The sequence below is a fragment of the Mixophyes fleayi genome, chromosome 1 (assembly GCF_038048845.1).
Source record: "Mixophyes fleayi isolate aMixFle1 chromosome 1, aMixFle1.hap1, whole genome shotgun sequence".
Lineage (NCBI taxonomy): Eukaryota > Metazoa > Chordata > Amphibia > Anura > Limnodynastidae > Mixophyes > Mixophyes fleayi.
Genome location: NC_134402.1, coordinates 90,427,481 through 90,451,242, shown reverse-complemented (window position 1 = coordinate 90,451,242; position 23,762 = coordinate 90,427,481). Strand labels below are relative to the sequence as shown.

Below are 23,762 nucleotides of genomic sequence, written 5' to 3'. Positions count from 1 at the left end.
AGCATTTAGAAAAAAATAGAGTTTTTATAAGATGTTGGATACTTTTGACCACCAATTTTCAGCAGTTCCTATTTTGCACAGGTTTACAAATGTACCAGATTGTTCAGGAAAGTGACTAGAATTTCCTATGGGAGAAAAACTAATTATGAAATTTAGTTTGAATGGAGGGTGAAAAGTCAACGACTAAATATTTTTTTTAAAACTTCTCCATCTTTCTTAGTGAATAGTATTTTGTCTACAGTTTTGATGATAGAGATATTTATCAGGTGGGAAAAATGTAACAATTACAACTGGATTTTCAGTATTTATTTATTTTTCCCTTGAAAGTTTTCATTTCAAATTTGTTTGAAATAAAGGTGTCAAATCACTTTGTTGCTGATATTCAGGGCTACCAAGGTAAACTAATTTTACCTATATATTGTTCTATGACACTAGATAGACAAACCCCAGAAATTCACAGCAATGCCCATCCCCATGCCCATTTATTTATATAGCGCCACTAATTCCGCAGCGCTGTACAGAGAACTCATTCACATCAATCCCTGCCCCATTGGAGCTTACTGTCTAAATTTCCTAACACACACAAAGACACTAGGGTCAATTTAATAGCAGCCAATTAACCTACTAGTATAATTTTGGAGTGTGGGAGGAAACCAAAGCACCCGAAGGAAACCCACGGAGAAAATACAAACTTCACACAGATAAGGCCATGGTCGGGAATTGAACTCATGACCTCAGTGCTGTGAGGCAGAAGTGCTAACCACTTAGCCACCGTGCTGCCTATGCCCATGGATCACATCCTGTAACCGTTACCCTGCTGTAGAAGGATGGGTCTCTAATAGGTAAGGGGAAGAAATCAACCTATCCACAGAACAGAAACATGGAAGAATGAGTCTTAAGAAGATCAAAATTAAAGGTTCCACACTATTTATATGTATATGTGCTAACATGAGTTTACTATTTCTGTGACAAAGAAATTCTTCCAGCCTAAATCACCAAAGCTCATTAGCAATTAACAACAATGAAATAAACATTTTATTATAATTACCATTGATACGCTTGACTGTGGAATCAAGGAAAATTCAAACTTCCCTAATATTATTTTACTAGGACAGACACTGTAACACCCTGCATCAAGTTAGTACATTTTTATCATAATCAACTGCACCTCTTGGAAAATGTCTTCAAGTGGATCCTGATGACTACTTCTACCTCAGCAAACCATTATTATAAGAAACATTACAGTGACAGCTATAAAAAATGCTCTTATACTCTTCAGCAGTTCACATTTCAGACTTTTAGCTGACTGTAGTAACTAGGCATAAAAAAAAACATTGTTGCTTGCTATAGTACTGTATCATCTAATATAAGCTTGTCTTGAGCTGAATCTTGGAATTAAGCTTATTAGAATTTTAGTTTCATTTACTATGTCACATTCATATCTTCACCATGACATTGAGGCTCGTGTTTGCAGGATTGAAGGATGATTACTCCATCAGATTGGATATATATCAGCTTATGCTGGCTATTCTCTCTAATGACTTGCCAACTACATCTATACTGGTGTTTCTAACATAATCTTATGTTATTTAGCTATCCTTAGGTATAGCCCAGCTGGTGTCATTGACGTTTCTAGTTTCAGCTGTAAAACAGGCCAGTAACAATTATGCAGATGATCTGCAAAGGCTTTGTCTCCTTCAAAACAGCTTTGTTTTCAGAGAAATACACAAATCAAGAATTTCTAAACTGACTTTATTATTAATGGTTCTGGATTTAGGGAAAAGTGATTGTGTGCCCGTTTCTTATTTTTTAGTTATTTAAATACATAAATGTGACTAAATAAAAAACAGACAGTGAAAGTATTAAACTAATATTAAAATTTGACTAAGAAGGGGCGAGGTTTGCATTAATTTTCTGACAAATGACATCTTAGCAAATAGCTGCATAGGATCTGTCACTCTTTCTATGCCCTTACCTTACCTGGCTATCAAGGCATTGGCTGAGATTAAACACTTTCCAATTTATTAATTTAAACTAACTAAACCTAGTGGATATTATCTGCTTGTTTTCTTGATGGAAGGGGATAGAAAAGTTGGAATTGTAAACAACATTGAGCCAATTTCATGGTAAGAGACCCACTAGCAACTAAATATGGGCCCCATGGAATATTTTTCTACTAATCTTTTATTTATATCTTTACAGGTTTCATCTAGAGGTCATCATCATCTTCCTTTAGTGGAGAAAGCATTCTCTACCTCTTTTAGATGCAACACATGGACATGGTAGCTTATTGGTAGTTACATGCAGGCTTGTTGGTTGATCCATCAACATGATTATTAATTGGGCCACACCACCAGGATTCTGCTTTGAAAAACCCAGAACTTGGTGTAAGCTCCCCATCTTCCTTCTTGTTGCTACCTTATTAGTGAAGTGTGTCACCCGTTTTGATACTGGGTGAATTGCTTCTCATTAATGGGCAGTTGACATATATACAGCTTGAGATGCCTAACTAAGTTATTGTTGTATTTGTTGTTTAACTGTTTATTGTCAGATTATTTCTTTATTTTACATGTTAAAATAAACAAGTGTGCCCATGCAGCACAAGACCAAAGGCTTTTCCAGAACCGGAAGAGGAAGGATAGTCATGGTTACCAGCAGCTAATTGCTTTGGCACTTCTACAGTGGCTGGTTCACTTACAAGTGACCACCTTCCACTGTCTCTCTAAAAGTCGGCAGTGGCTGCTTTAATATTGGTGTCCGATAGTGTTTCTGCCTTACAATAGTCATACAGACTTTCTCCACCACCAGCTACATTAGTTAATCCACAAACTAGTGTTCACCACACCACAGATTTTAATCTCATTTGGACAGCGCCATCTTTACCTTCTGCTTTAAGTTATTGTATGTTCTTTATTTGTATCATAATCAACTCATTCTACAGCGCTAGATACTATTTGGTGCTTCATAAATAAAGGATAATAATTAAAATAATAATAACAATTATCATTATTTTTATTATTATTACTAGTAGTAGTAGTAGTATTGGTAGTATTTTGTATATCTATGTCTGAAAATAAAACTTTTTTGAACCCATAGTTAATTCTGGCTACAATATGGGCTAAGAGTAAAGATGTATCATTTGTGTTTAGTATTTATAATCACTTATGTATATATTATTTTTAGATCTCAGGAAAACAATACTATTTTGTAATATATTTCCTGAAGGGTAATGGTTCAAGTGTAGATATCACATCCATGACTTGAACCTGTAGAAAGGTCCATTGAAGACTGTTATATAACAGTTATTTTTCATTTGGGAAGTTTAAACATATGGTCTTACCCCTGTGTACAGAACCTTGCTGTTGTCGAATCTGAGGACACCTTCATTCCAACACTAACTAAGCATTTACTTAAACCAAGGTGTTTTTATAATTTCATTTCATTCGGCTTCACCACAGCCAACCACAACCAGGGGACTAATGGATGGGTTCTACCTTGAGGACCAGGGTAATATATGAAGGGGCATCTTCCTTTTTCTAGTCGGTTATTCTTCTGGGAAAGTAGAATATGATGCTTTAAAATGTTGGAAGGCCCCAAATCCCCTTAATGTCAGAGCTATACAAAAATATCCTCCACATTTATAAGGAGACACTGGGGTTGATGCTGAGTGAGTACTACACTACTCTGCCTAGTGCATGAAATCGCTCTGTGCATGCCCATGAAGTGGGTGCACACATTTGCCCCATGCAGATTTGTTTAATTCTGCCACTGACTCCAGCCTGCACTTGGCAGTGTGGGATGGGTGCTTTCTAATGTAGGCTGGGTATAGTAAGGCCATGTTTGCGCAATTGTAAAAAAGATGTACATATATATATCCTGACAAAGCCATATTATTTCTGGTAATCAGGGGCAGGTGCTAATAGCGGATGATGAGGATGACAGTCTACGGCACTAGTAAACCACTTATGATTGGTTGTATGCGACTGCACCACTGACGTTAATTAGTGCTGTGTATGTCACTTTCGGTCATATGTGTGTGTGGTTAAGCAAAAACTTTTTTTTTTGTTATACACAAGATGGGTAGTTGTGTTGTTTCTGCTGCATTAGAAAGGCTTTTTAGACTTAATATAATAAGTGATGTACAAAATAAATTGTCATGAACACATATTATGGATCTTCCCAGTGAAGATGAGAGCCACAGAAAACGTTAAAGAGCGAAGTCCAGCTGAGGTAAGGCCCTGTTGTAAGACACAGTAAATTGACTTTGGCCAGTATATTGCATAGAAAACCACCAGCATAAATATTTCTGTTTGGAAACAGGTTATATACATGCACAGTGTATCTGTAAAACAAGAAGCATGGAATAGAAAATGCTGCATTGCAAGGCTTCTCTTGCACTCTGTAGTAAGATTAGAACACACATAGCTGAGAAATTGCCTAGCTGTCCTATCCGATTTGTATGCTCTTTTCATCAATTAAAATGGAAACCTTTTCTGCATTCATCCTGAGATAACTACATCTCTACTTTCTAACAAAATATCTTGGGATGTGATATCAATTCAGATTCTAAATTACTGGCATTGATCTAGTTTCAGAAAACAAAACTCAATTGTTCAGCAACTTTTTTTATTGCTATGCTTCAAATCAAACCCAACATGCACATTGACCTTAAGAGCAGACTACTGGCTCAAATAATCATTTATCCCAAAGCCTGTTATGAGTTTACTGTATATCAAAATTGACCATTTTATTGTCAGTGTACCATTCACTGTAATAATTAATATAGTACCTTCAGGGTTTACATTTCTGACTATTCATAATGCGAGCACACTTTCACATTGTTGTATTTCCTTAAAAAACCCAAGTTTCACACAACTTTCTAATCTAAATATTTTATAAAATGTAACAATTTTAGCTACACACCTACAGTTTGCAATCATTCAGAAATAATATGATAGACTGCATATGTATTCTGTTTAACATGGAGCAAACTGTATAAAGTGATATGAAAGAGTAAAGTGTCTACATGTGGCAGTTAAGTCACATTCGTACATCTCAAAGGCTGTGATGAGCTTACAAAAACACACACAGGTTTACAATATAGGCAAATTTGATTCTTTGTCACCTCTACTTTTTGCTACTGAGGGAACAGCTGCCAGCACTTGCAGCATGATGTACACACAATCACGTAGTTGGGTTTATTGCACAAACATCTGCTTTTTCTGTCTCCTATACATCGCAAACGGTACCACAGACCTCACGCCTGACTCCCTGGAAGTCACACTGAACATTGTTAGGCGATCCAGCCCTCAGGAAGTGAATGGATGTAACACGAGGGCTGGACTGTCTGATAACACCTATGTGCTGCATTCTACAGCTCACAAATAGCCTACCGGGGACATTTCATTATACGCATCAGCTATGAATATAACATTGCTCTACTGTACAGTCAGCGGTGCGATCTCCAAATATAAGTGATGCAGGGAGGCAATAGGGATAGGGAATAAGAAAAACATTGTAACTGAAGCCACAGGCCCGATAGCGCTGCTGAGTTCCAGGGTCACACTGAAAGGGTTAACAATGGACACATCTGAAAGCGAATAGTAAGAAGCATTCTACCTTTGCTATGGCCAATGCATTTCTGGCATCACTCATGTCTATTACGCACTGATAACTCCAGGTAAAAAAAAAATGTACAATTGTCCACAATTAGAACATCGATCAAATGCATCCATAAATTGAACCAATTAGCTTCGTATTCCCACATGACACAAAAAGGGGGAACATATTAAATGGGGATGGAGGAGTTTTATACTGTCCTCACTGGTATTGAAGTTTTTTTTAACTGTGTCAATGCCCCGTTAAGAGGATCTCATTTTTGGTTATCAGGTATAGGGAAAGCATCAGTACTACAGAAGGTAATATAAAAAGTTAGCGAGGGAAACGCATTAATCATTACCAGGTAGTCGCTGCTTACCCCTTATACTCACAGCCTGGGGATAGCCGCATTATTCTGTTCTCCAAGTTAAAAGACCAGAAGAATAAGGGAACACAAATTTGAACTTACATCTCGAAATCGATTCCAGTGTCCGGCATCCTTGTCATACTGGGATATTGTGGTTAGCCATTGTTTATCATCCAGAAAATTGCCTCTGCCTGACCTGCCCGTCGCAGCTGCAGCTGCTGCCAGAACCCCACTGCAGGCTGCTGCATACAGAAATATCAGGGTTACCTTTATCATCATCTGCTGGAGACACAAGTGGGGAAAAACCATGATCAGAGCGGAGCTTGGCTGCTGTCTCACCTTCACATTTAACGCTAGACGTCGAGGAATAGGAGGGGGGACAAGTGACACCACCAAGAGACTAGTCACCTTGCTCGTAGAGCCTGCGCTGCGTTCTTCAACTAGAAATGCAGCTCAACGCTGCCAACTACCAGGAGCTGCTGCCTGTGCTTGTCTGGAGCGGAGCTCTATGTGCTCAGTGCGCCGGCCGAGTGCCTGCCTCCCGCTCCCCCAGCCTCCTCCCCCCTCTCCTGCAAGAGCTGGCGCCAGGGGTGCAACCACAAAATGGAATTTGGGGAGGGGGTGATTAAAGTTTACTAATGGTACAAGGAGAACTTGTACAAAACTCATGATCGATTGGTGCAACGGAATGTGAGGTGCAAAACAAATGTTACTTTATATTATGATGGTCTACTCAGTAATTATATCACAATGGCACAAAACTGTCCTTTAAACTCCCATTAAGCTACTTAAATAAATGAATTGTCTCATTTATTATCTATTTATTATCTTTCTCTCCCCTACTCCCTCTCCCTCTCCCTCTCTTTCATTCTTCCTCTCCCCACTCTCCCTTTATCCAGAGCTTGCCGTCATATGCCACTGCAGTGTGCATTACATTGTATTACATTGCAATTCATTCATTCAATCATTCATGCATTCATTCATTCATTCATACAGTCATCCCTTCATTCTCTTTCACATCTTTCCTCTCTCTTCTATTTCTCTCTCCAGAGCATGAAGTCTTAAGTGTCTGCAATTTACAGCATAATTCATTGTCTTCCTTTTGATGAGATTCCAGGTCACTGGGCATTTGTAAGTATCATGAGCTTAGGCATTGGTAAGATCCAAATCCTGCCAGAGGCTGAAAGACAATCTTTTCTTATTGCTCACATTGGATGATTAACCGGAGCTATAAAACATGCAGTTACTTTTCTGATATCAGTATAAATAAAACATGAAATTTATCCATGCATTACTGTATTTTCTATATTTACACTGTTCTATAAAAACAAGACAAATCCAAAGTATATCTATTGTATAAAAAGATGGCAAAAAAGTACCCACATGTTCAGACGTTTTGCTTATTAGCTATGAACAGTCGTTCAAGTAAATTGTATATTAATAAATTTAAATAATAATAAGAATAATAATAATATCTAATAATTTAAATAACAACACCTGACAGCCTTGGGAGATAAATGTTTAATAGAGGGTCATCTCCATAAATAATCTTTGAACCATCTGGATCAAGTAAAACCGGCCACAGAACCTTTGGTCCCTGTTGTTATATATTTGAAAAAACACTCAAGTCCAACATGTTCTACCTGTCCTAATTGTAATTACTATTACATTCTCTAATACCTAATAATGATGTGCAATAAAACCAGTGGGTATGAGTCTTTACAGTGAAGATGCCTTCCTATGTGTACAGGGAAATTTACAGGAAAAGCACTGAGAAAGAATCAGCATTAACAATATAATCCTGAGACATGGTTCTTCCTAAAGTTATATGGAATTCTGGCTGTGGCATAAAAATAAAATATAGAATTGTAGCTAAGCAATGAGCATACGTTAGGCTTCAAGCCCTAGACTGAAAGCTGTAAGGATGCATGTCACATATTGCTTTAGTTTTATACAAGTGGGCCTAGATGGCTTATCCAGTGCACTTCAAGGTGCAGACTATGGTCGGATTAAGGGTTCCAGTTGCCCAAGATTAATACACCTGCAGCTACCCACCCCACCCCAATATTTTCAATCATCACTTCCCCAGACATCATTATCATCATCATCCTCATCATCATCATCATCATCACCATTTATTTATATAGCGCCTCCAATTCCGCACCACTGTACAGAGAACGCATCAGTCCCTGCCCGATTGGATCTTACAGTCTAAATTCCCTAACACACACACAGACTAAGGTTAATCTTGTCAGCAGCCAATTAACCTGCCAGTATGTTTTTGGAGTGAGTGAGGAAACCAGAGCACCTGGAGGAAACCCATGTAAACACCATGAGCACATACAAACTCAACACAGATAGGGCTCATGATTTGGGCAGAAATCTCTATGCACTAGTGCACATTAGGGCATGTGACTTCATCAAAGAGATCTTTGCACTATGCCTTGGCCATTTTTCACTTTGTAAATGAGGCCCCATGTCTTCTAGGCAACTTAACCTTTCAACAGTACCATGCAGTGGTTGGACTGAAACACACATATAAACTGTTGAGAATGCAAAGGTCTTATATATAAACTTAGCAAATGATCTTCATTCATATACATGATCTTTGTCATTATAAGGTCAAATAGATGTTTAGTGATTCCTATGAACATATATGTATGTCTGTCACTTATTATGGAAACTGCTATAAAGATATTATGGCAAAAATTTGTTCTTATTCCTCATGTGAAAAAGGATTTTGACTGCATAACCAATTTCTGTATTTTGCTGCAGTATCTATAGCATTCTATTTTAATTTAATTGTATCATTCAAACTTCAGTATGTGGAATGTCTCCATGACAAAATGGCAGTTGAGGGTTATACGGAAAAGTAATTGAGGCCTGAAGGCATTGCAATGTGGTATATGCCATTTTGTAGGATAATGGTGCCATAATGTCATATAAAAAGCAAAGATGGTAAATTAACTTTGTCAATAAAATACTGTTGATCATTAAGTTTTCAATGACACAACTGTTATTTCGGCTACTATATTCATCAGCAGAATTTTTTATTTTTTCAATATATAGAATACATTTCTGAGCAGCTACTCCATTTAATATTATTAGCTTGGCAAGTAAAGGGGGTTTCATATTACAGAAGCCTAGAGAAGTAATCAGAGTGATTCAGAAAGCCTGTAATTTAACCGCTAGTTTATTAGCCAATAACGTATAGTTTTAAAATAACTTTGGGGCTTTGGCAAACTGTTAGTGCTCTGTAACCCAAGCTGAAACAAAAGAGTATGCAACAGCGAGGGATTCTGAATACAAACTCATGATTATCAGCAGGATTGGAGATTTGAACATAAAGCAGGATACAAGTTAATGGGGGGTTTTCAATCTGTGTGTTAGTAAAACTTTCTTGTAAAAATATTTTATAAGTTGTTTAACAAGACAAAGGTCATTTGTAACTGATATAATTAGAAACAGAAATGGCATGTGTTGCCTGTAAAACTGTTTAAAATGGAAATATTATTACAATGCATTTGTCTCCACCATCCTCCTGATATCCCAACTAGAAGCATGTTCCCTGTATCAACCAACCATTATAGAAAATAACACTTTCATACTGTGTAATGTTTTGCTAGCACAGCACTCATATATTACACTGCTTTACTGTATCGGATGAGAGCACACTAATACAATGACAATACTCTCTGCAACAATTTCCCAGAATTACAGGGTAAATGCTATGTTTTAAAGCGGTATTCATGGTAATGTCTATGTGAATTACAAATGCTGAACTCTGTCACCAATGATACCAGTGGTAATACAGTTTCGGCAATGATCAGTGGATGGGCAAATAAAGAAAGCACAATGACAGGACATGTAAGGGATGAGGTCTGGAATTTTACACTAGTCAACTGGACAGGGGTCTGCCTTTCACACTGGCAATCTAGCCTGGTGTCTGCATTTAACATTATACCTAATGGGCACAGAGCTGGATTAAGGCTTCGGGGGGCCCGGGGCACTTAAGATAGGGGGGCCCCTAAAATCTAAAATTAAGGGCATAGGGACACATCCTGCATTACATCACCTACAGCCCACAGTATGACACTTACAGCTCTCCCAGAGGGCTCGCTTAGGTTGTCTGCATAAGAAAAATCATTGCTTCCACAAACTAAAATACTGTACATTAAAACAATCACCAAAACACCACATTAAAATGGGTATTGACACCACACATTAAAACTAGCAATGATATCACACATTAAAAATACCATTGATAACATACACTAAAACTAGCAATGATACCGCACGCTAAAACTAGCAATGATACCGCACTTTTAAAATAAAATTTATAATGCACATTAAAACTAGCAATGATACCGCACTTTAAAAATAAAATGTATAATGCACATTAAAACTAGCAATGATACCGCAAATTAAAATACCATTGATAATGCATCATTGGGCATGGCCAGGCCACCCTCCTACAGACAAAAAAAACCTGCATTGTTGTGTACACCATTGAACGGTCACCAAAAATTGGGATTGTCCCACTAGAATCACAACATTTCACAGACGTTGCTGCTCTCTCCTACCTGTTCTTCTCACTTTCACCACCTGTGCTGCAGGTTTCTTTAGTGGCTTATCTAGATCCTGGAATGTTAGGGGCCCTATTTGGAAAAAAAAATGGGTACATTTAGAAAATGACAGCCACCCCGGCGTTAAATCAGTACCACCCATGATTAATAATTAGGCCTTCCTCCAGCCCCAACATTAACATAATAGCATTCACATTTAATAAATAAACCTATTTCCCTCCCTACAAACAGCCCCAGCAATAAATTAATAGTATTTACATTTCAGAAATATACCTATTTCCCGCAACCGTCACTGCCATTAAATAATTCATAGGCACATTTAATAAAGGGACCTCATTCTCCCCAAACTCACCCCCACATTCAGTAGCGCCCAAGCCACCCCATCTTAAATTAATTATTTGTCCCCACTATTGTGCCTCTCTCCCACCCCCCTTTTTCCTCATGCTGTGTCTCTCACCCTTTTTTCTTATACTGTGCCTCCCTTCTCCCCCTTTTTTCTTACTGTGCCTCTCTTCTCCCCCTCTTTTCCTTACTGTGCCTCTTCTCCCCCTTTTTTCATTACTGTGCCTCTTCTCCCCCTTTTTCCTTACTGTGCCTCTCTTCTCCCCCTTTTTCCATACTGTGCCTCTCTTCTCCCCCTTTTTCCTACATGGTGTGCTTTTCTTCTCCCTCTTTTTCCTCCATAGTGTGCCTCTCTTCTCCCCCTTTTTCCTTACTGTGCCTCTCTTCTCCCCCTTTTTCCTCCATTGTGTGCCTTTCTTCTCCCCCTTTTTCCTCCATACTGTGCCTCTCTTCTCCCCCTTTTTCCTCAATAGTGTGCCTCTCTTCTCCCCCTTTTTCCTTACTGTGCCTCTCTTCTCCCCCTTTTTTCTCCATACTGTGCCTTTCTTCTTCCCCTTTTTCCTCCATAGTGTGCCTTTCTTCTCCCCCTTTTTCCTCCATAGTGTGCCTCTCTTCTCCTCCTTTTTCCTTACTGTGCCTCTCTTCTCCTCCTTTTTCCTTACTGTGCCTCTCTTCTCCCCCTTTTTTATCCATACTGTGCCTTTCTTCTTCCCCTTTTTCCTCCATAGTGTGCCTTTCTTCTCCCCCTTTTTCCTCCATAGTGTGCCTCTCTTCTCCCCCTTTTTCCTCCATACTGTGCCTCTCTTCTCCCCCTTTTTCCTCAATAGTGTGCCTCTCTTCTCCCCCTTTTTCCTCCATTGTGTGCCTTTCTTCTCCCCCTTTTTCCTCCATAGTGTGCCTCTCTTCTCCCCCTTTTTCCTTACTGTGCCTCTCTTCTCCCCCTTTTTCCTACATGGTGTGCTTTTCTTCTCCCCCTTTTTCCTCCATAGTGTGCCTCTCTTCTCCCCCTTTTTCCTTACTGTGCCTCTCTTCTCCCCCTTTTTCCTCAGTAGTGTGCCTTTCTTCTACCCCTTTTTCCTCCATACTGTGCCTTTCTGCGTTATTCCCTTTTCTTTTTTTTACTTACCTTCCTTTTAGCTTCTTTCTTCTCTTCTGTCTTCTTGGTCCTCTGCGCGCTGCTCCTCACTGAATGACAGGCGTGCCTTCATGACATCACGCCTGTCATTCAGTGTTAACAGTGCAGAGAGGAGGGAGGAGGAGGGACGCCAACGCAGCGATCAGGTGAGTATATATATTTTTTTTCTTTTGCTTCCCTGCTCCCCCCACCAACGAAGGGAGCCCTGAAACTGGCCGCCCGCAACCCCCCCGCCGCCGACGCCGCCATTAAAAAAAATAAAAAAAGAGGAAGAAAAAAAAATAATCATCAGAGGTTATGCGCGCAGCGGCGGGGGGCCCTCGGAGAGAGGGGGGCCTGGGGCACATGCCCCCTGTGCCCCCCCCCTTAATCCGGCTATGAATGGGCAGCACGGTGACTTAGTGGTTAGCACTTCTAACTCACAGCGCTGGGGTCATGAGTTCAATTTCCGACCATGACATTATCTGTGTGGAGTTTGTTTGTTCTCGTGTTTGCGTGGTTTTCCTGAAGGTGCTCCGGTTTCCTCCCACACTCCAAAAACATACTGGTAGGTTAATTGGCTGCTATCAAATTGATACTGTGTATATATGTATGTTAGGAAATTTAGACTGTAAGCTCCAATGGGGCAGGGACTGATGTGAGTGAGCTCTCTGTACAGTGCTGGGAATTAGTGGCGCTATATAAATAAATGATGATGATGATTAACCACCTAGAATAGGGCTGAGTACACACTATAGGCCTTAGTCATTAAGGAGAACAAGGCAAAAAAAGGAGTAAATTTGATCCTGGACAAACCATGTTACAATGCATGGGGTGTAAATTAGTTTTATTATTTTGCATATAATAAAATACTGGCTGCTTTTCATGTAGAACACAAATACTTGATAGCTTTATTTTTACACTGAAATTTAAAGTTGATCTAGGACATGCCCTACCCCAACTATAAATCTGTCCCACATTTTAAATTTACATCCCCTCCAATGTAACATGGTTTTGTCAAAGTGAAAAGCTACTCCTTTATTTTGCTTTGCTCTCCTTAATGATTCAGACGCAGCAAGTTTTTCACACGATTATCGGGCCAATCATACAATAAACAACCGTTATGCCCAATATTGCATTAGTGTGTACACTGCATCGATGAAAGATTATCACTCCAATGCACACCATATTGTTTGATTTGATTTTAAAACCATACTAAAAATTTCAGTCAACGATCTAACAATGTCATTCTAATTCTGCAGTGTGTATGCACTCATCTCCAGCAGTGTAGGCAGATCTTCATAGAGTTTACAGAGCCACAATCTTTTCAGCAGATGGCTATGACAGATGAAGACCACAGATCTGAAGGTAAATCTTGTAAAACATAATATATTGTGTTCACATGAATCGGCATGTTGATCGGGACATTCAGATGTTGATAAAATTGTCAACGATATTACATCGGTAGAAATGTTCTGTAGTGTGTACCAAGTCTAGAGGTTGCCTTATACACTAGTCAGCTATTTTAAGTTTCTATGAATGTCAGTGTCTTTGTGGCTGATTGATTGCTTTGTAAAGGTTGGGCTGAAACATAGTTTGGAAATCGCATAGAATTGTGCTTTAAATTGTAAATATTTTACAATATAGTATTTTAAAATATGATTTATGAAAACCACATTCTTGGTCTTAAGTGTATTAAAAAACCATCACAGTCAGCCTACCTGAGAACTGTTTTGTAGTTCACATCTTATAATCTACGCAATTTTTAATGTAATTTTTTAAAAACTTTTTATTAGCTTGATATCATTTTATTATAAAAACTTTTTATTAGCTTGATATCATTTTACTATTTCGCTGACTCTTTTAGAAGCACTAATAAAAGTTATATTTTAGTGGAAGGTATATGTAACTATTATAATTGTTTAGGGATACTCTGTGTACCTTGTTAAACCAACTTCTGTATCTTTCCTTCTATTATCTCCTGTTCAGGTTTAAGGTTGCACCCCGGATATAAGAAAAATATAGGGAAAATATTTCCCTTGATTGGTATTTTATTTCTGGGTTATTATCCCACAGTGGGTGCAATATAATTCTTTTATCTTCTTTAGAGCAGAAATGCCAGGACTGTACACGTTTATAATATAGAAGGCTTTTTCTTAATTGTAATTTTAACCCTTACTGTAACCCTAACCCTAATCCTAACCCTAACCCTAACCTTTAAATTAGATGCTAAAGACGGGGGGTCCTGGTATTGCTGCTTTAAATGGAGAAATCTCACTGTCTCTTTGATAAGGGATGTCATTTAGAACTGCCGGCGTTGAGTGCAATCAAAATATACAGAAGGGATGTCGCTCAGGTGCAGTGTTTTTGTTATGGTAAGTCAGCATTTCCTTCTTATCAGTCATCTTGCAATCGGAATTGCTTTGTAGCTATACAGTGTGTCAGCATTCTGAGTATCGCAAAAATGACTGCCAACGGTTCAGACAACTAAGTTATAGAACTTTTTGCAAATGCACTGGTTAAATGGCAAGATGGTTTAAACATCACTGCCATGTGCCCAAACTCACGCACTTTTGACCCATGATAAAGCACATGCTTGTGATTAAAAGTGCAGGAATACTGGAAGAGCAGGAGTGGACTTTCTGAGCCAGGTAGGTGATGATAACCCCCTGTTATGGATGGTCAGATGATTCCTGTTAGACCAGTGCCTTCCACTGTCGTTCCTCTGTCCAATCATATCACACCAATGGAAGGTGCACAGAAATGCCAGTCGCCAATGACTGCTTTATTATCATTGGCTCAATGCTGCTGCCTAAGAATAGCCACTAGCAATCACAATTGTTTTACCACTATTTTATGTATTAGGTGTCCCCCACATCTCTTAGATTGTAAGATAATTTGGGCAGGACCATCTTTAGCTTGTTGAATACTGGTCTAGGTACACTGCACGATACGTCCAATATATGTGTGGAGTATAAAGTCCCAGCAGAATGCACAGAAGAAAAATTCGGCATTCATGTGCCTTAATGAATCACAAACAATTTCTCTAGCATTTTTCCTTTGATAACAGCTTGTCTCTGTGAATCAAGGTTGATATTCCAGGAAGTATGTTAAAGAAACGTTTAAAATATCTACTACCAATACATTTAAAAATCCATTTTTTCTTTCGAAGCTAAATTGATGAAGGCAAATACAAACATATATGTAATTAACCCTTTCAGACTCATAAAGATATATGGAATTCCATTTAATCTTCATTACAAGACAAGCATTAAACTGTAATCATTTATTCAAGAGTGTCCTTCAGGGCCATAGCCCATCCTATCCAGCATTTACAATAGTTGACTCTGGGAAATTTTGGATTCCAGGATGTTACTGAATTCAAACTCTTCTCGTCGATCAATGGATAATGATTTGGAAGAGTTACTACGTTCAGAAAAGTAATTCATAGCTAGGATTTTATGAAAACCCAGAAATTCAGGTTGCTTAGATTTGGCTGCATTTCAACTGGTGAATTCTGGCACAAAAAAAATTCTGAATGCAAATCACAATTCACTTAGAATCCAGGTCCGATTCACCCCACACACTGTGTATGAACTTGAGATGCTCACTGACCCCCGTGTTTTGGTTTTGTTTTTTGTTTTGGATCTGGATTAACTTTGTGTTTTGGTTTTGCAAAACCGCCCTTGCGTGTTTTGGTTTTGGTTTTGTTTGGTTTTGTTTTGCAATTTTGTTTAAAAATCAATGTTTTTGTGCATAAAATAACCTAATTTAGTGCTCCACCTGTTTCTTGGATAAGTAAGGTAATTCTAAAGATAATAAATGAGGAAGAAAACAGTTTAATCCCTGGTAGGCCGTCCTTAATTCTCCACACAAACCTGGTTGTCTTCCTCTTCATCTTTGCCTATTGGCAATGCAGCCATCATCTTTGGGTGTATATTACACCCTCCACTTGTAGTTGAATAGAAAAAAAGCAGCCAGCATAGACTGTGGAATTAGAAAGTAAAAATAAATGGACCATGGTAGTTTGGTGGTTATCTATGCTCCCCCCGCCCTCCACTTGTAGTTGAATAGAAAAAAAGCAGCCTGCATAGACTGTGGAATTAGAAAGTAAAAATAAATGGACCACGTTAGTTTGGTGGCTATCTATGCCACCCCCCTCCCCCGCCCTCCACTTGTAGTTGAATAGAAAAAAAGCAGCCTGCATAGATTGTGCAATTAGAAAGTAAAAATAAATGGACCACGGTAGTTTTGTGGCTATCTATACCCCCCCCCGCCCTCTACTTGTAGTTAAATAGAAAAAAAGCAGCCTGCATAGACTGTGGAATTAGAAAGTAAAAATAAATGTACCAAGGTAAGTTGGTATCTGTCTGCATCAGACCCCCTCTCCACTAGGAGTAAAATAGTAAACTATTCAGCCATTATAGAGTCTAGAATATAAATAGAAATTGAGAAAGGCAATTTGGTATCTGTCTGCATCATAATCATCAACATCATCATTAGTGCCCTCATCGCCTACACAAAGTGGCATCCTCAATTGGTGTATCACCAACTACACTCGGGCTGTTAAGGAACACATCAGCAGAACTTCTGAAAGGAACCTTCTTTATGGGTACACTGTCACTAACAGAATGCTCAGGATTAGACATACCACTGGTGGATGGACTCTCCACAGGGATTGGTGTCATTTCTGATTCAGAGCATACATTATCCTCTAATGCCTTACTGTTTTCTTGCAGCTCGGCTTTCACGCGTAACAGTGCTTGTGCACCACTTGTAGGTTCGGTAACATTTTTTGATCTGCCACTAATAGACAAAGGTGAAGGCCTCATTCTCTCATTGCCACTGCGTGTATAGAATGGCATGTTGTAAAAAAAATTTTTATCGGCACTCAACTTTTGCCCAGTTACACTTCTTTTGTGCTTCAACACGGTAATTTTTTTTTTTGGTGTGTGTTTTTTTGACTGATTTCAAAAGACTGTTTAGTTTGACATCGCCTTTCCCAGATGACATACTGGGAACACTACCATCAGGACTGGTGACAGAACCTGGTTGCTGATTCTGCTCATAGGTGGACTGCTTAGAATCCATTATGAGCCCAATGCACTTGTAGTGCTACAAATTGTTTTAGAGACTGCTGACAAATATGACTTTTGACAGCCACAAAAATGAATGCAAACGAATGGGGGACACCCCAAAAGCACTTGGGAGTGCTAAAAATTATTTTTTAGACTGCTGACAAACAGGAATTTTGACAGCCAGAAATATTAATGCAAAATAATGGGGGACACCCCAAAAGCACTTGGGAGTGCTAAAAAATTATTTTTTAAATCTGCTGACAGATAGTACTTTTGACAGCCAGAAATATTAATGCAAAAGAATGGGGGACACCCCAAAAGCACTTGGGAGTGCTAAAAATTATTTTTTAAATCTGCTGACAGATAGTACTTTTGACAGCCAGAAATATTAATGCAAAAGAATGGGGGACACCCCAAAAGCACTTGGGAGTGCTAAAAATTATTTTTTAAATCTGCTGACAGATAGTACTTTTGACAGCCAGAAATATTAATGCAAAAGAATGGGGGACACCCCAAAGCACTTGTAGTGCCAAATATTGAAAAAAAAAAGACTCCTCTATCCTCCTCTCTTCTCTATCGATTGTTAGCAGAATTGGAATCAGAATTGTATTGTCTGTCCCTGCTCTAATCAGCCTGTGACTACACCCTGCTCTCTCCCTCTGTCAAATGGCGATGGATTGCTGTGGAGGCTGGTATTTATAATTTTCAAGTATCGCGAGAACCGAGCCCCGAGATACGACGACGTCACAATGACGTTCGGCCTCGATTTGGATTCCGAGCGGGCGGGAGAGTACCGAGCCTGCTCGGCTCGGTACTCGGATATCCTAAGTTCGGGTGGGTTCGATTCTCGGGGAACCGAGCCCGCCCATCTCTAGTATGAACCATCTATAAGCATGTGGTAGCAGCAGACAGCACAATATAGGATTTAGGGTTTTTTGTGTCTGTGTATGTAGTGGGTATAGCTTTATTTGTAATTATTATTCACTAGGTATGTACTATTTAGTTTCTGCATATCTATTAATTTCCAAAATTACCCCAAATTCAATAAACATATTTTCTTAAGTGATTATTTTTGATAAGTGGGTATTTAGGGTGTGTAATCTAGCATGTGTTTTATGTGTTTTGCTGTACACTTCGCCTCTACCTATAATCTTTCAGTAGTGATGGTTGGTTGGTCAAAGTTGTGGCTGCTTTAAAATTTTCCCTTGGAATTATTACAAATATTTAGGTGCAGAGAACTTGCAATTTGCTCTTCACAATTGTTATCAGTTGCAGCTTTAGTCCCAAAATGATAATCATGCATGTTATTATCAGCCTCATCACCATCAGCAAGCATAACAACACTGAATGTAAATTGTATATGTTTTAGTTGTAGAACTGCATTGCAAGACCTGATTTGTCAAATCTTGTGTTACTCTCACAAAGAGGACTATGATGCTATTCCATATATTGGATCATGGCTGGCATTCTGAGCTTTTTTCCCTGACACCCTTGATTGACCATTTGTGCGCATACTATGCACTTGACCATTATTATTTTATTCATGTCAATTCTACTTGCAGGGTATCTGGCATTTTAGATAATGTATTGCTTTTAAATCTTGAATTAGGACCAATTTTGGTACTTGTTTGTAAGACTGAAGATGCTGGAGAACAACCAGGCATGGCACCAGAGCCGGATTTAGACCTCATAGGGCCCTAGGCAGGATACTGTTTTTGGGCCCCATTCCTCAACCGAAACAAGACCCCAATCAACAAAACAGGCAAATATTTTGATTGGGGCCAAGTAGGAAAGGAAAATGTTTTAGTAAGGGAAGGTAGGTCTAGGGTTACAATTAACAATACAAATAATATTAGCAAACTGAGATGCACACAAGTTAATTATGACAGTGAATGATAAAGTGCCCTCTTAATACAATTAAAGTTCATTTACAGATATTCAAGGAGTAACATACACATACACTAATAGTCTGTAAAAAATAATGTCTTATATTAATTTTATATTAATAGATGTGAGCAAAATCGCACCCTGTGCTTGTGTTTATCTTTGATAACCTGGGGTGTCATATGACCCATAAATCTTTGGGTGTTCAAATTTCCTTTGGTGCTGGCTCCTAGTGACTTAGGAGTCTCTGTCACTAAATGCTGCAAAAAGTGCTTGCTTTGAGCATGATTGAAAGTTCACATTTGTGATCATCAGGAAAACTGTCCCAATTCACCTGACCATTCAGTTTGTGAAGTGTTGGTGAGTGAGATGTCATTTATTTATTCTGCTGTCTGGAGCCTGGATGTCAAGATCTAGAGGGATTGAGGCAGAGTCAAATATAATTTACATCAAAGACATAGGAAAAATTACATCCATTAAAATTATGTAATTCAAAGTAGTAAGGAGAAGCACACATACTATATCTTAAGATATATGATACACTGAATAGTGCGAATTGCTTCCATTTCAGATAGATGTAATTAAGGTATATCATACGTTTAAAGCCTTCGATATATACTATGGGCGGAAACCTGAAAAACAAGTAAATATGAAAACACAAAATTTACTCCAGCTCTAGTGCTACCAACCTAGGCTGGTATTGGCAAAACTGGATGACAAAAATTGTAGTACCTTCAGCCTGACGATGCTTGCCAGGCTGGTGGCACTATAGCATACAGAGCATGGGTTCCCTTTCAAGAATGCAAACCAGCCCTAGAAAGGTCAGGCTGAGGTTAATCAGGACCACAAAAAATACAAACCAGTCCCATAGTAAAAGCCCTTGGACTATTCTCACACCCCTGGGTGATGGGTGTGAGTTAATTATTTAAATTAAAGTGCTAACATATCATTTTTTCAAACTGGGCTACTGTTAGCCAGTATGTCCTTGCCCCTTTAAGTGGCTAGGCATGCAGTTGCCTGTAGTACTACAATCTACAGCATACCAATAGCTGCCTAGGCATGTTGGCACTTAAAGAACCACATGTGCCAGCATGTCTGCCATCCATGGCCCACTGAAACCAGTAGTAGAGCTTGAAAGAATTGCGATAAAAAACATACATATGATATAGATATAAGAAAAAACTTTATTTTATATAGACACCCCGATACATATTTATAACCAGGGAATTTCCCATGCTCTGAGATCAAGGAGTGGGAAAATTTCCTGGTTATAAATATTAGAGTGCTGTCTCTATCAGTTCATTCTCAATAGGTTTCCCATGTAAGCAAGTTCAATGTTGTTATTTTTGTGGCAAGGACCGGAATGCTAATGTGGTGGTCGAGTACTGATGGGATTTCCTTCCCTTACCTTGTCCTCCAGACACGAGTCAGGTTCTTTTTTGGTCAGAGATCCGGTGGTCAGGAGATAAATTCTTCAATGAAAAGGACAAGGATTGGTCAAATAACTTGGGTTTATTAATAATGCGGTAAAGATAATTTTGGTAAGCCACCGCGCCACTGACCCCTTCAACTCAATGGTAATAACAAAATGTTCATTTGATCAACATAGAGCACAATAGCATTTAACATATAATATACAACTGGTGAGTATAAGGCACAATTGCGATAAAATCTTCAATAACAATAAATCAATTTTAGGTAAATCACTTAACATTAACATTCAACTAAAACATTTGGCACATCAATATTATCCCTGGTAGCGTTACCATATTTTACACTCAGTCCTGGGCTGACCTGTGCACAGGAAATTTGTAGTACATTAAATCTGTCAGCATGGAGGAAAGCAAGTGGAGGAATCTGTGACAAAGGTGATTTGCAGACCTACTGTATTTTCAACTAGAGTTCCTTCATATGATCGACTTCCAGCAGTAATACCTCTTATCTCTCTCAGCCTGTTCCTGAGGTAGTGAGCAGCTACATGGAAAGATTCAACTCAGATTTCTTATCTTTCGGTCTGTCTTCTTGTCACTCATAAACCTCATCTCTCTCCCTCAGAAGTCTAGAACTTTCCTCTCCCCACTGCCTTCTGGGAGTTCACAGTTATTACCAAACTCAGTGGACTTGTTGCTATGACACAAACTCCTCCTTCCTGCACATCATCCTGGGCAGTCTCTTCAGTTCAACTGTCAACTGTCATTCCCACTGTGTCTTTCTCAGCCTCTAGTAACCCCTTGTAGCCCTGCATTTCAAAAGCGTTTATGTACTTCCTCTGTGCTGTTTAACAGGGTTTTGGGGCACCACACTAGCAGAAGATTATTGAGGTGCAAGCCTTCATGCCAGTACTTAGATGAAGGAGAGGCCAGCGCCTATATGTAATGTGTGGGGAGAGGGGTGAGGGTGGTTTTGGTTTAAAATGTGGGGAGTGGAGTGGGGCTGTTGCTGGCTTATTGTCATAACCCCCACTCCATTCTTCACAAAACTGCTCTCTCTAACCTCCTCACTTGACCCCTCCCAGTGGATTGAATCTGCTACTCATCAGGATGGCCATTGTCTTGATCTTGTTTTTCCTAGACTATGCTCACTTTTTAATTTCCTTACCACTCCTTTTCCCCTCTCGGATCATCACCTTATTAGTTACTCGCTCTCTCCCAGTTCTTTAACCTCCCTGCTGTCTAATTCTTCCAAGCCTCCTCATACCCGCAGGAATATTAACTCTGTTGATTTTTCAACAGTTTTTTACCTCTCTCCAACATCTTCTCTACCCAATTTCTACATTCTTCTCCCCTGATATGGCAGTTCCTCATTTTCACCATACCCTAGCATCTGTCCTTGATCAAGTGGCTCCAGCGACTCTTCATATTCTGAGTAAACTTCGTTGTCAATCGTGGCACACTAAAGTAACACAAAATCTACAAAAAAAATTCTCATAAAGCTCAATGTCACTGGCCTAAATCTTGTACCTCTAATGATTTTCTGCGCATATACTGCTATCTACTACTCCTATTGAAATGCTCTGGACACTGCTAAACAAGCATACTTCCAACCTCTCATCTGTGCTCAGGTTTCTAAGCTCAAACGCCTTTTTAACACATTTAAATCTTTTCTAAACCCTCCCACCCCAAACCCTCTGACTAGCATCAGTGCCCAGGATCATGCTTTCTATTTCAAGGACAAGATTGATAAGATCAGCCTTGAAATGATATCATCTCCCCCGACTAGCAATCAGCTCAATTCCTTCCCAACATCCTCTGACACCCTCTCTTCATTTGATCCTACAAATGAAGAGGAAGTTTCTACTCTCTTCTTATCTTCCTACTCTCCCTCCTGTCCCCTTGATCCTATACCCTCAAAAATTGGTAGGTTCTTGTCTTATGTGCTCATTTCACCTCTAACTTAAATCTGTAATCTATCTCTCTCTACTGGTATCTTTTCATCACTATTCAAGCACGCAGTGATTACTCCTATTCTAAAAAAACAAAATTCTGACCCAAACTCTCTCTCAAATTACCACCCCATCTCTCAACTTCCATGCCCCTCCAAACTTCTCGAGAAAATTGCCTACACTCGCCTCACACATTTCCTTTATGAAAACAACCTATTGAATCTTCTTCAATCAGTCTTTCACGCTCAACACTCCACAGAGACTATGCTGACAAAGGTTGTCTATGATCTGATCACAACTAAAACTAAAGATGATTACTCTCTACTAATTCTCCTGGATCTCTCTGCTGCATTCGACACTGTTGACCACTCTCTCCTCATACAGACTCTACAATTCCTAGGTATTCAAGACACTGTCCTATCCTGGATCTCATCCTACCTATCTATTCGCTCTTTCAGTTTTAGTTTCTCTGGAACAACCTCCACTCCGCTTCCTTTATCTGTTGAAGTACCACAAAGCTCAGTCCTATGTACTCTGTTATTCTCTATCTACACCACTTCTCTTGGAAAACTAATAAGCTCCTTTGGATTTCAGTATCATCTCTATGCGCATGATACACAAATCTCTCTATCCTCTCCTGATCTCTCACCATCTGTGTTGACTTGTGTTACAGACAGTCTTTCTGCCATTTCATCTTGGATATCCTCTCGCCAACTCAAACTCAATCTTACTTTACTTAACATCTCCTTACTTGTCTCAAAATATCTCCCAACCCGACACCTCCATTATGCACAAGATCTGCGTCTCTCTTTCACTCTCATCACATCCTCCCATTCCCGGTTACAGGATTTTTTTCGACCTGCACCCACTTTATGGAATTCACTCCCTCGCACCACAAGACTTTCCTCTAGTCTTCAAACCTTCAAGCGTTCTCTGAAAACCCACCTCTTCAGACATGCTTATAATATTCCTCTACCACCCTCTTTATCTCCCAAGGTTGCCCTATTACCACTCTCTACACAGCAAGCACAAGTAAACAAATCTCTGACCAACATAGTTGTGTGACTGATCACACAGCCCACTCAATACTTTTATCTTTGCATTCTAGCTGGACAAATATTCAATATGATGTAGCACTTATCCTTGTGTATCAAACCATTGTCCCATAGATTGTAAGCTTGCGAGCAGGGCCCTCTTACCTCTCTGTATGTATGTATTACTCAGTAATGTTTGTTCCCAATTGTAAAGCGCTGTGGAAACTGCTGGTGCTATATAAATAAAAGTTGATGATGATAAGTTTTTTTTTGCTTTGTTTTGAATTCTGGCATTTAAAACTACCCTTTGCAGTTGTCCCAGTACAGCATTCTGACATCAGTACACCTGGATTGCAGCCTCATCTGCCAGCCAGCAG

The 23,762-nt window shown here is 39.2% G+C and overlaps 1 protein-coding gene across 2 annotated transcripts in view; it reads right to left on the bottom strand.

The window, feature by feature from the left end:
- Positions 1-6,495, bottom strand: part of SPOCK3 (SPARC (osteonectin), cwcv and kazal like domains proteoglycan 3) — a 260,834-nt gene extending 254,339 nt beyond the window's left edge. Inside the window, exons 1-2 of one of the 2 annotated variants that reach the window (XM_075197912.1) lie at positions 6,374-6,495; positions 6,068-6,244 (exon numbers count right to left, since the gene is read on the bottom strand). In XM_075197912.1, coding sequence (XP_075054013.1) covers positions 6,068-6,244 — 177 coding nt within the window. In that variant the 5' untranslated portion in view covers positions 6,374-6,495. Of the gene's footprint in view, positions 1-6,067; positions 6,248-6,373 lie in introns of both variants that reach the window. The other variant, XM_075197906.1, reaches the window with a different exon arrangement.
- Between the last annotated feature and the right edge of the window lie 17,267 nt (positions 6,496-23,762).